The following is a 14214-nucleotide window of genomic DNA, read 5'->3' as shown; positions in this document are numbered from 1 at the left end:
CCTTATCATTATATTTCATGTGTGTTGTTAAACTGAAGGTCATAAGCAGGGTATATATACCGATTAAAATAAATATAATATTGTCGTTACCAACAGACTACGTAAGCTTATTTAAGAGTTTCAATAAATTATTCTCAGTGGGGAATGTAACATGGCACAAAGCTTAATATTCTAGTTATACAAGCAGTAGAAATGTCTCTCACTTTCGCGGAGCTAGTTGGAACATGTAGAGTTGCAAACCAGAAGTTCATATACTGTGTCAAATTGGTCATTATGTCTAGTTTGTCAACAGGCAAAATGTAAACAAGAGCGGGAAACATCACAGGTCTTGACAACACAAGTCCACAAAACGCTCTTAAATGCTGCTCAATACAGAAAAGATGACATTATGGTTCGAAGAATATTAGGTGTTGATCTAAATGCACTTGAGGCAAAATTCCATCGAGGTTGATATCGAAGATACACAGCTGTACAACCATCTACGAATCTTTGGAATATGATGCTGCATTTCAAAGTTAACGAGGTCGAATCAATGTTTGTCCATGAAAGCAGAACCTCTGAGATGAACACCTTTCTGGAAATGTTTAAAAATCAACTGATGGCAAAAAGAATAACAAAGCGACACCTCAGCAATACAAGACGCAGAATTGAAAACTCGACTCGACTTGTCAACAAAGATGCAATTCTATTTTATCAAAGGATGTGAATTGGTCTACCGATAATGAGTCTGGTGCAACAACCAACAATCACAGAATGATGATTAAAGCCTGTATCATTTGTCTCACAATATCATAGCAGAACACACAGAGTACTCAGTTGAAATGATGCTTCCCAACTGTCCTCAGTCAAGCTTATTTATAGGGCATAAATGGGCCAGATTCGGGTACACCACCTGGGTTTCAACAGGAACCAATCAGAATGTGGTCTTGCAAGCAGCTCTCTCACGATGACATGCAGGCACTCACGTAGGAAATTCAGTAGATCGTAGTCATCCATTGTTATGTAAATTAGAAGCACACCTTGTAGATTCAAATTGTCTATCCAAGTTGTAAACAAGTATGACCTGTCAATCAACTTTATCACACAGCACTGCATACAGGGTCTTCCTATGATTTCATGCACACTTCTATTTGCAGGGTTTGAGGAAATATAAAAAAAAAACATATAATAAAAAATGCTGATACACTTACATATTGAAAATGTACACCCTGGGTGGCGGTACAAAGCAGACTAACTATTGATTAGTATGTCCTCATTTCCACGTTCAATGATATTCAATGACATTTTAGAGTTCTGCTTTCAATTCGTATGACGTATTATGTCGGATGCCAATTCTATTTCATATTACTGTTTCCTCCTTTCGTGTTGCTTATTGCAGATAGTGGTATGTACCAGCTGCGTGTCTGATGCAAGGTCTGGAATCCGAAAAGACGTTGTGTAATTGAGCGTGTCCACTTTTCATTAGTATAAGTCATTCATGCGGGTTAACTTGCCACTCTCTGTTCCCCTGACCTGAAAGCAATACCCTGTATCAGCGTGCTTTTAAATTTTACTTGTCCTCGTTCAGTCAAATCATTCTGTGTCAGTTACGCAGCTTGTATATGGTTGTCAACGTAGAGGCAGTGAGAATGTTCTCTCTTCTGGTGTGCCTTTGTTCTTGGATACACCTATGTCATAGCATTCTGTCAGGTAATCTTTTAGTAATACTTTCTAGCTTATTTCTATGGCTTCTTATTATAATATATCATGGGTTACATTAATTAATACTGTGACATAAATTGTTAGTGAAAAGACAGAAAAAACAGAGCCATTGATGTGTGAATGAAAAGCACACATGTTTGGATACTTGTCAACAACCAATTGCACATGTTTATATTTAGACTGATTATACAATTATTGGATTGTGTTGTCATGTTGTTGAATGTATTCTATTGTTTTCATGGCCATAATTTAGTTGTAGTATTTAAGTTGAAACATGTGTGAAAACCTTTAGTCAGGAAGGTGACCTGATTTGACCCTGTATCATCATGTTAAGCTGTACTCTGTACAGTGGTACATATGCAGCCGTGCTCGTGCTGTTTAGTAATCCCTGCTAACCAACATGAACCATTGAAGTTCACTGCCCGAAATACTCGTACCGTTGCTACTAGTAGCAGCGGATAGCAGTGCAGTTTAAATTGTAGTGCAGCTGCTCTGACAGTGTACCAGAAACGAAAAAAACGGAAAATGGTACATTGCTGTTCATCGGAGAGTGGTGATATGAATTAGTTTTCGCGTATCTGTTGACCGACTTGGTTAGCTTATTGCTAGTGAATGGCTGTGTTATATCTGTCATCATTTAGGCTTATGCGAGGTCCTGGACGGAACTTGACTCAGTGATTTGGAACTAATTACGATATAACCGTCGCCATCCGGACTACTATTTCTGACAGTTTGTAGTTTGTAGTTTATTAATATAGCGGACGATTAATCAGTAGATATGACGTAATCAGTCTTTAGTGTGATTGGCTGTGTGCAAATTGAATGTTTAAAGGTTACGCCTTAGAGTCTTTACTTTTTTGTAATTGGTTAAGTTTTGATACGTAATAAACGGTCTAGTCCTTGGTCAGAGAGAGAGAGAGAGAGAGCTCCACGAGACAATAGAGTCTTGGTGAGTCCTGGGCAGAGTTCCGGACGAGTAAGTCCTGGGCAGAGTCTTGGACGAGGCAGTTTGCCTCGTGGCGTTCTCGATGTGGCTAAAGACTAGCTATAGATACGTATTCCGTTGTGTGTGTCTATTTGACTGTAAGGTTCAAGTGACTTTTCCGATCCCGTACCTCAAGCGGACGTCCCCCATGACAGTGGAGTGTTCCTTGTAGCATCGATCAAGTCCCAACTTTTATTTGTTTTACTGTATATCATCATTCTTTGCTGGTCCCAGTGACTAGCAACCCGTAATATTTGTTTATTTAAGGGAAGACAATTTTATATATTGTTTTGATGTATTGTATTCGTTACCGGTATATTTCCTTCCTTGCACTGCCTCAGTTGTGGTGATATACTTTCAATAAACGTTCCCCGCCAGGTGACAGGGGACGAGCTGAAGGGAGAATACTTATAAGATAAGCACGCTACCAAAGACCTGTATTCAAGACATGCTCCCAGCTTCTGGATACGGAGTAGCCCTACATATGCCCCTACCCATATTTTACATCACAATACTATACGTTTGTCATGCTTTCTACTCATGTATTAATTGACTGAATTGATAAGGATCCATTGACGGGTCAGTCGTAAATCAAAAGAGCAGCGAAATGAACAAGTGAACCTTCAAACATGACAATAACAAGTGTATTTACACAAATCAAACACCTGATATGCCAGGTTGCATGACATAAATGATGAATTGCAGTGTTATATTGACTCTTTAAGAATTGTATTTTATCTAACTATTCAGCACAGTTGTGTTTTTCGTGTCATACAGGTGAATTGAACAATGAAAGTTCAACTAAATATTACAGTATATGCATATTGGAGGTAGGTGTCGGCGTTATAAACCATTTTATTTTTAATAAATCATCACATAATTACTTTGAACAAGACTTTTCGTGTTACGTCATTGGAATCGTGATTTTCAAAGCCAAACCTTCTGTTGATTGGTTAAACCATTCTACTGTTTTTCAGAATTTACAACCTGGAAGCTTGATATTTCGCCTAGATGGAGACGTTAACAACTTGAGTGTTAGCGAAGAGGACAAGGTAACGATTAACACGTACACATATTTTAATTCTCTGTTGCTTGAATTATACGTCTTAAAGCAGTATACTTTCTGATTCACAAATATTGCACTAGTTAGACATAGGATTATCTAAATTATTAAAACCTTCTAAATCACTAATCATTAACTAATCAGACATATAAGTATCGAGTCATAAATCTCTTTATCCTTTGATACATAAACGGTTTATAGATATATATTATTAAATTTCATATGTCTGTATTTTCTGATTCTCAAATCAATAATTCATTGAAAACAGTTTTATTAGATACGAAGTATTTGTTTTCCCGTGTCTACGTTTCCTGTTTACGAATCACAAACTAATTGAAACTTATAAATTAAACAAAGTATCTTTTCAGGTTGCACATTTTTTCTGTGATACGAACAAACCAGAAATATATATCTCAACATTTCTCAACTTTGATGAAAAACATGAATATATTCTCCACTTGCAATGGAATACTGTAAGTAATATTCGCTATATAATTTCATTATTTTAAAATCCTAGTTAATGTGATTGTTCACATAAATGAAATGATGTTTGAAGTGATAAATTCATTAATACACTGAACATGACTACCTGGATCTGTATGTATGTTGTTGTATGTGACGTTAGAGATTCAGCTTGTGCATGTAGCGTGTGAGTCTTCTTATAGTAGTATGACGCTTTGCCGAGCTCGTGAGTTTGAATGTCGTGATTAATTTAATTGTACACATAATGTTTATTTTAGGCAAATTTCACTAATTTTGGTGTACTCAATGTGATGGTCGAAGACGTTGCTGATTGGCCACCAGTGTTTAATGAAAGCTGTGCGTTTCAAGATTTGAAGGCAAGGACGGAAAACGATCTAGTAAGTAACATATAAACATCTTACTAATTGAAAGTGCATCAAACCAAAATGTGATGTATTCAATTGGTTTCTAAACATACACATTGTTCATGCATTTAACACAAGCTCACAAAACGTTTGATATTAGATTTTAATACGTTTGATATTAAGAACCTGCTCAACATTCCCAGTGGCCCCACTACTCGGATAATGATTATTCACACTATATTGTGAATACAGCTGTGTCCAGAGAATGACGAATCGCAATGAAAAGTGTATTTTTCTCATGGTCGCCCTACACTCTTTGATATAAATTACTTTATATTGTGATATTATCAATGGTCACAGCTTGCTTATTGAGAACCCCCAGCTTTAGTCTGCTTAATTGTAAGGATCGGGATTACTTTTTCCGAAATATAGATTGATTTGTTGAAATAGTTGGAGGGCATTGGAGAGAAATCCATTGTTTGTGGTAATGATTTTAATTTCACAGCTCGCTTTCACACGCACCGTATAAGATAAACTATTGATTACATGTTTGATATCTCAGATATTTTGAAAGTCCAATTACTAAGTATGTGGCGTTTTACTTAGGTGACCAAGGCCAAATATTATATGTAGGCAAGATTGCTGGCTTTTGTCACACTCTTGCAGATTTTATTTTAACGTCCATTGCCCTATCAATTATTTTACTCATGTTACAAATATATTTTGTTCAAGTGGGATTGATGTTTTCCTTTAAGGAATGCTACTACAGCAATGCATTACATTGATTTATATAACTCATTTTAAAATCAATTTTAGTAACATTGACGTGATTGAACGCAAACGTGGAACACACTTTTGAGAAATGTCAACATCTATATCAGGGAGCATCGCAAGGTATTTAACTATATGATCTTGTGGTAGACGGGTCACATCACAAGATATTAAAATATGTGATCACGTGATATATGAACCACAGCACAATGTATTTAACCATGAGATCACGTGATAGATGAATCACATCACAAGGTATTTAACTATGTGATCACATGATAGATGAATCACATCACAATGTATTTAACCATGAGATCACGTGATAGATGAATCACATCACAAGGTATTTAATCATGTGATCAGGTGATAGATGGATCACATCACTAGGTATTTAACTATGTTATCTCGTGATAGATGAACCTCATCACAATGTACTCAACTATGTGATCACGTTATAGATGAACCACATCACAATGTATTTAACTATGTGATCACGTGATAGATGAACCACATCACAATGAATTTAACTATGTGATCACGTGATAGATGAACCACACCACAATGTATTGAATTGAATTCAGCAGCTCCTTTATTACCAACGATCTAAAACGTTACGAACGATTATGCACGAGGAAATCGAAATGACAATTAAAACGCTCCAACTTCTTAATGCCCAAGACTCCTAAAATATAATAATTAGCACAGGATAATTCACAACAGAAAATTATTGATTTTTTTTAATTTGAAAATTCATGGAATTAACTATTAATCATAATTTCTTTTTTTCAAGCCTTTACCATTTAGGTTCAGATATAGAAATGGACTAATTGCCCCATGGCATTGGCAGGGAGATGGACATGATATACTTATACAGATGAATAACAGTCAATGTACGCGTGTAACGTAAATTATACATACTAGTATGGTAGCATTAAATATATTTGTTTATTTTAGTTTTGTTTTTGGCAATGGGGCAATCCCAATTTTAAGAAGTATTGTGCAGAAACAAAATAGTCCCATGACTAGATTTCTACAACCAGTTTCTGTGTGATTCACACATTGATAATATTTGGGAATAGGCTAAATATGTGTTTTTACTACAGATATGTTCCACTGTGTAGAAACATTGGTTTTACTGCTTTTTAAAAATGTGGATTAAAATCCGATCTCTGTTCAACGTATTCACGTCGTGTATCATAAGATGCAGTGTTTGTAAACTGTTAATAGTGTTTCCGTGTTTGTTACAATTTTGTTAAAATAAGTGTAAATTCACTTGTAGATACAGATGTTACGTAATGGTATAAGGGTTAATGTGCTTTAGTTGCTCATATGCTTTATTTTTGCAGTTGTGCTGATGTATTCCTTTTTGACCCTGCTACAAATCTACACGACGTGCATATAATTAGCCTATGATGGCTGATCTAATCGAATATCGTCTGGTATGGTATACAGTTTAGATACCCATTGTACAAAAACAAGCAAATAGTGAGAATGTTGTTGTGTTCCAGTAGAGTACTTTACTAAATGATATATTCTTTGAAATTTCAGTGAAAGAGTATTATTATCAGAAATAGGACATCGACACATCGACAGTTTATTCTAATTCTTATTCAGTATGACATATACATGATAAACACACAAATATGCCTAAAATCAAATTCAAATGTATTAACGTGGCTTTTAAAAATAAGACATAGAACTATGTTGATTCTGCATAATACGATAAATAGCTGTAGGTGGAATACAGGCCAATCAGTGACCATAATATATATGATATATAGATATAGATATATCTTTGGTCGTATAATATATTTACATTTAAATATTTAAGCATCGATACTCATGAAATTGGCAATGTATTTTTACTGTTGTCCTTCAGGTAGATTTTCTGCTATCAAACCTTTAAAACCTGAACAAATTGACATAATTGTCACTTTAGCCACTGATGATGTAGAGCACGGTGGTTGTAAATTCGGCGGTGACATCTATACTAAACCTACAGTTTGTAATGTGAGTAACAATTTGTTCATGTATTTGTTGATTTGCTGTTTTTTCCACACATATTTGGAATGTGCTTCATTTGGCTTTGTATGTTGTGTCATAACTCTGTATGTAAATATGTTAACCGGCACATGAGTCTGATAAAACATATTTATTCATTTTACATGTTCAATCAGATGTAGCTAGGAATGCACTCATTGTATCAGTAAAACCCATTTATAAATTCATTGTAGGAAACGTAGGCATTGTTGTCAGCAGAGACGATCTCATAGACATAATACAGAGAATCTTATGTCACATAATAAAGAGGATACACGAATAAATGCTTAGTTCGATGTTAAGGTCACTTGTTTATTTTCATTTCAATTAAATTTCAGATTTCTATTTACCAAGACATTGAATTCGATGATGATTTGTTAGTATATTGGGAATTGGATGGCGTTTTCCAAATTGTTTTCCATGCTACTATAGATAGAATACACAATGGTATAGAGTGTAATTTAAGAAATTTGCTTGGCGCATTCCCAGATTACAACCTAATGCAAGTTCATGTAAATTATCAAGTAGATGTAATTGGTGAGTTTCAAAGCGCTTTACATGCTTTCGGTTTTCATGCGACCCAGCAACTGAGAAAACAATATAAAGAACACTGAAAATAATGCATATAGATATTATGACTAGAACATGCCAACCATGTTTGCTTTAGTTGACATTCTCAGGGATGACACGGTTGATGCAAAGTTCGCTACATAATTTGATATAATACGGTATTTGTTAACTGTCGTTCAAAGTAACTATCAACAATAACAACAACAATGATGAATAACCGTCATCAGTCAAACATAGTACACATCTGCTCATATGCAAATTAACCAACTTGGTAAATCAATGTCATATTTTGTTACAGGTTGCCCAGATGGGATGTTTGGCGGAAAATGTGAAAATGACTGTTATTGTCAGAATGGAGCCACCTGTCACATGTTCAATGGTGCATGCAAGTGCGCAGCAGGATGGAAAGGGATAGCCTGTGATATAGGTGACCTATACCTCTGCAAAATTGCAAAATAATTAATGCGAGAACAAACTTGCTCTCGATTCAGATGATATGGATATTTCTTTTTCTTTGCAGTCTCTCCAACAGTAACTTTTAATTACCCTGCCTATGATGCTTTAGTCGGTGACTTTTTAACATTCGCCTGCGATTTCAATCACCTAGACAATTCTGATATATACAACAGAAGCTTTTATTACAATGGTGATTTACTTACGTTAGATGATTTGCATTTTAATAATGATACTCGGATTAATACATGGAGTGGAGAGAAAAGGTGAGCTTTTGCCCCAAACCATGTTTGGCGTAAACATAACAAATAAAGAAAAGATATAATATTTTTCATTAAAACAAGTTACACAAGATATATTAATTTTATTAAAAAGAACATAATAGTAATGGGATGTTTTGTGTGTTTTATACTACTGTTTTCAGATATGTAATGGAAATATACTCTGTTGCGGATGAACATGCAGGAACATACGAATGTAAGGTTGTTGATACAAATGGTGATACTTATACAGATACTCTAACTTTGACAGTGACAGGTAAACCAGTTTGATACATAAATAATAATTGTGTTTGATATGCTAGATTTCGCTAAACTTAGGAATCATAGTATGTGATGAAAATATACTCTGTTGCTGATAAATATGCAGGAACAAACGAATGTAAGCTTGTTGGCAGAGAATGGTAATGGTAAATATTGGCAGAGATATAATATGGATTTCATAATTACTAATACAAACAATTAAAACATTCTTTTGTTAGGATGTGAAATTAATCGCTGGGGTTTATTATGTGATAAAACATGTGACTGTAAAAATTATGAAAACTGCAGTCGTAAAGATGGTTGTGTGTGTAGTAAGGGCTGGGGAGGAGTGCATTGTACAGAAGGTATGTGAATCTCAACAACGTTGGTAAACTGTTAATAGCAATCACATATTTAACATTCTGAAGAATACATTGTCAATATTATTGTTATAAAACAGCTGATGAAAATCTAACTGTTGTTGCATTCAGTTTAATCACAGAGCCTTGCAAATATATAATACAAATTGTTGTCAATGTGCAGATATAGGGGCACCGGAGTTTGCGTTTTGTCCGCACAACATCACGGCATTATTAGATGAAAGGTCGTCGTCTACTGAAGTCACGTGGCCAAAGGTTGAAGTCAATGACAATTCGGGACTGTTTAATCTGACATCAAACCATCGAGCAGGAGATAGATTTATCATAGGAATACACAACATATTGTACACAGCAGTAGATATTCATGGAAATACTGCCTTGTGTAGATTCAGTGTAAATGTGGAAGCTGCCAATATTGGAACAAAGAAAACTGTTATTGTATCATTAATTGTGACTTCACTACTACTGGTAGTGTTAGTTACTTTTGGTTTTGTTGTGTGTCTCCGATACAGAAAGAATAGACTAATGTATCCATTACTATTTGGTAAATCTAAAGACGATGGTGAGTACATACTGAGTCCTATATTTTGATGAACAGTGTATAATTTAATGTCCTCCGTTCAACGTCATCATTAGTCGATTTGTTTTACAGATGACAAGGAATGGGATGCATTTGTAGCTGTTAGAGGGGGTACGGAAGATGAAACATTTGTATATAAAGAATTATTGCACGAATTAGAGGAAAATAATGACTATAAAATAAATATTCATCATAGAGATTTCACTCCTGGAATACGTAAGTAAATAGCAGACTTTGCCTAATGATAATCATTCAAATCCATATTAATAAATATTGTCACACATTCCGCATGAGTGACCTAGATTTTATTTTAAAAAGTATTTACATCAGAATAATTTGAGTGTGCTTACCTTGATACCTATTTGCATATTTCAGCTATCGTTGAAAATATACTTTACGCGATTAAGAATAGTCGACGGACGATATTGATATTATCTCCAGAGTTTGTTCAAAGTGAATGGTGCAAATATGAAGTTGACCAAGCTAAATTTGAAATGTTCGGATTACGTCATAAATTGATTCCTATAATGTTCGAAGACGTGAGACACATGGGTGACGAAATGTCTGATACGTTGAAATCCATTTTAGACTCTATAAACTATCTTACGTGGCACAGAAATGGGTCTGAACAAGAGAAAAAGGAGTTTTGGAAAAGTTTAATTAGAGCAATGCCACGAAAACACAAAGAACAAGATTTACAACAACGACACGGCTTTATATCATGTATAGTAAATCGCATATGTCATCGTAAATTTTATCTCAGGCTTCCTAATGACGATGAGTGTGAGGAAATAGACCTAGAAATAATGTGAGTGTTAATGTATGTCATACATAACATGATGATCTCAACATTCCATGTATGTGTATAGCATCAATGTGACGTCAACATTTAAGAATTTTAGTTAATATTGTAAGAATATGTGTTTATTCTGTTAAATTTTGTTTAAATATTTGCATTTTGTGTTGTATTCAGAATACATGAATTTACAACCAATAAACGTAGGTGTAATTGCCCCACCTGCAAAATATAATAAATATAACCATTATTGAGTCACATGCATATATAATTTTAGGTTTCACTCCAGAGTTTGAACTTGTATGAAGGCTCGGAAGACCACATACGCATGTAATCTGCTTTATTTTGAAAGAGATATCTTGGTTGAAAGTTTAGGGTTATAAAATGGTAGTTCTGTATGAGTAGTCGACTGGGTAAACATTTCCCACGATGCCTTGGTTAATTTGTTAAAGCTTTCAACAAATGTGATGATGTCATTTGTTATTTGATTGTAAAAAAATGAACAAAAGATTTTTTTAAATCTTGAGAAGTTGCTTCATTGGTTATATGTGTAACAGCCATGCAACGTTTGCAAACTCCGTTTAGTCGCCATTTCTTTATTAAGAAAACGTATGAGTATAATACACATTATGTCTTTATCTCTGTGTGACATAATGGTATTATGATAAATGAATTCAACTGTACTATATAACAGGCTAATCATACCACCAGATGGTACTGTTTGGTCAAGTCTGTCTGTGTGGATAACGATGGGCTAGATTTAGGATTAGTTTGCGACTGCAATATATAAGCTAATTTGATTCTGAAATGTGACTTCATGGTAAACATTGTGCCTCGATATTTGTTTTTGACTTTCAAATATACCTTTAGTTTTATGTATTTTAAATATGCCACACATACCATACACAAGTAACTCTTCAAATTATTTCCATGTATACTGATAATAATGTGTTTCAAAACGGTAGTAAAATCGTTAGTGTTCTCTACATTGTTCTCCATTGTTTCTCTTTGTGATTCATGACAATAGCATATTTACTGGTACATGTAATGCCTAAATACATACAAGATCTCGATAACAGGCACACTAGATGCTCTATACAAATATATACACAATAAGTACATAGTGTGCTTACATCATTGGTTGCCCGTATACATACTGCATTCTCACAGAAATTGTTAAGGTAAACGACCACACCTTATAATATAGTCTGCAAATGTATAAACCTCAAGTAATAATAATACTGCTATTGAAATAAAAAAAAATATACAATATATGTACAAATAATTCCGTATTTATTATGACATTCCATATGTCGGAGCGTCAAGCATTAAACATTTGTTTATCAACGTCAACCCAAAGCGCAATGTCCATATTGAATTTCTTTAACGTTTCAAACATATAGAGAGCAGAGTGGTATATATAACTACCATGATATGTAGGGTTATCTACAGTTTGCACCAACAAACATCTCTATTCAGAGAAGGAACCCCACTCTAGTACTAGGACAGCCCTTGTAGGCCATGGGCCAGGATAGGCTATCGTGCATTCCCCCCCCCAACAACTCTACCGTACCATTTTTTTAACCATTGGGGTCTACTCAATATGAAATCAAGTGGTAACAGTGAATAAACTGGCACTCGGTGTTCATTTTCCACATATTTTAGATGGTATCTCTGAAAAGTCATATTTCTGCTGTTGTCACCACACAAAATACAAACCATATTACCATGACTATTATGATGTTTAAATAAATAGCAAGAATAACAATTGTTGGTAAAATTGAAGGATAACATCTGCTGATTATAACGAAATGTCAAAATGTTACATTTTATGTCAAAATTTGCATAACGGCGGCCATTTTGAATATTTAATGAGTAAAACGCTTAATTTCAGTATTTTTTGACAAATGCAATATAATCATGTTTAATACATGTAATTATAGGTTTGTTTGGTCAAGGAGTTCATTTTTGCTATTAGTAAGGTAAGAAAATCAACTGATATTAAGAGATTAACACTTTTTCTTGTGATATTAGTGTCAAGAAAAGGAAGAACCTCTCACATATATGTGTGCATGATTCTTATAGATAATCTGTACATTTCCAGATACTATGTTTTGGCTGTAACAGATTTGATGACCATCAAATAAATTAATGCCATCAAATTTACTCGCCCTTCATTGAACGCACATTTTGGTATTCTTTTAATCATTTTCTAACCATGTATTTTTCTATTAATTTGCAGGTTGTGCATTGTGGCTGAAATAATAACAAAATCAATGATTTGAAGTAACACAATGGAACCACCATCGAAAAGAAAACGGCCATGTGTACGTCTTCCTCCCACTGTCTGTATAGTTCATGTGCCAGGTTTAAAGTATGGTGAACTGCAATTATTCTCTGCGATGAAAGATGCTCAAAATAAATTGGCCAAACTGCGAGAGATTAAAGAAATGCGGCTTGCACAACCTTTTGGATCTAACCACATGATGAAAGATGCATGTCAGCTCATTCCAGATCAGATTGCAGAACACCATGGTTTCCACTGGCAATGTTATAAGCGTTTTACAATGAACCTTGATAGACTTAAACCAACTGCAAGTACATCACAGGGTGCTGATACAACTCCACAACGTTGAGTCGCAGAAGTGCAATTGACAAGATTATATATTCAACCCTGATTGTATTTTCTGTGGTTCAGAGAAACGAAAGAAGGTCAAAGTACATCAGAGCTGGACTAGCCAGGGGATGAGCCAGTTTGAATTTGATGGCTGAAAGTCGGTTCTGGAGATGGCTGAGAAGAAAAGGGACGAGTGCATATTAACAAGGATAAGAGGTTATGATCTTTTTTCTTGTGAAGCAAAGTTCCATAAGAGCTGCCGAATGAAATATATGAAGAGTTCTAATGAAGAGGCACGGCAGCAGCAGCTTGATTTAGAAGACGCCCATAAAAAGGCCTTTGAAGTAGTGTGTGACATTGTGGAGAAAGAGATCCTTACAGAACAGTAGATTGTGAAACTATCTGTCTTGAGGCAGGTGTATGTTACCAGTCTCGAAAACAGCAAACACTATAATCCAGAGTATCGAAGTGAGAAACTGAAGGCAAAGCTGAAAGGTCACCACCCTTTCAAAGAGAGACTCTCATTTTGTGATCTTGGAAAGTTTCAGTCCTACATTGTACTCAGCTCCGAAATTGATGTCCAATCAGCAGTAAAGCATGCTTTCCAGTTGGGATCAAAGGGTATTATTGAAACTGCTGGGTCACAGTTGAGGCAGTCTATCCTAAATGGTTTCTCTAAAGCACCAGATCCCAAATGGCCGCCAAATCCCTCTGATCTTCCTCAGATAGATACTATCATACCAGACTTACTCAACAAACTACTATGTTACATCATAACTGGAATGCCAGCTGCCACAACTCAGAGCCAAAGATTAGTTCAGTCAATTGGACAAGATATCGTGCTGGAGCTGGAACCAGTGCTGCAGGCATATCTGGCCTGCTCACCAATTATGAAGCATATCAAAGATGC

At 35.1% G+C, this 14214-nt stretch overlaps 1 protein-coding gene across 1 annotated transcript; it reads left to right on the top strand.

Moving 5' to 3' along the window:
• Positions 1–1576: 1576 nt before the first annotated feature.
• On the top strand, positions 1577–11673 carry LOC146729480 (uncharacterized). The gene is made up of 15 exons (XM_085495705.1): positions 1577–1689; positions 3464–3516; positions 3664–3738; positions 4118–4222; positions 4490–4609; positions 6138–6237; positions 7227–7357; positions 7726–7924; positions 8256–8384; positions 8478–8676; positions 8835–8947; positions 9171–9296; positions 9475–9873; positions 9964–10107; positions 10267–11673. Exons 1-15 carry the CDS (start codon positions 1602–1604, stop codon positions 10701–10703), a joined length of 2418 nt encoding a protein of 805 aa, XP_085351831.1. The 5' UTR covers positions 1577–1601; the 3' UTR covers positions 10704–11673.
• Positions 11674–14214: the final 2541 nt, after the last annotated feature.

This window comes from Saccoglossus kowalevskii, chromosome 22 (genome assembly GCF_978046115.1).
Source record: "Saccoglossus kowalevskii chromosome 22, keSacKowa6.1, whole genome shotgun sequence".
Lineage (NCBI taxonomy): Eukaryota > Metazoa > Hemichordata > Enteropneusta > Harrimaniidae > Saccoglossus > Saccoglossus kowalevskii.
This window is presented reverse-complemented; position numbering and strand designations above follow the sequence as displayed.

Excerpts from the sequence above, each read along its gene's own strand:
- LOC146729480 (XM_085495705.1), top strand. The coding sequence starts at position 1,602 with ATGGTTGTCAACGTAGAGGCAGTGAGAATGTTCTCTCTTCTGGTGTGC. Across the intron at positions 6,238-7,226 it reads ACAGATGAATAACAGTCAAT|GTAGATTTTCTGCTATCAAA; the intron begins GTACGCGTGTAA and ends GTTGTCCTTCAG. Across the intron at positions 8,385-8,477 it reads AGGGATAGCCTGTGATATAG|TCTCTCCAACAGTAACTTTT; the intron begins GTGACCTATACC and ends TTTTCTTTGCAG.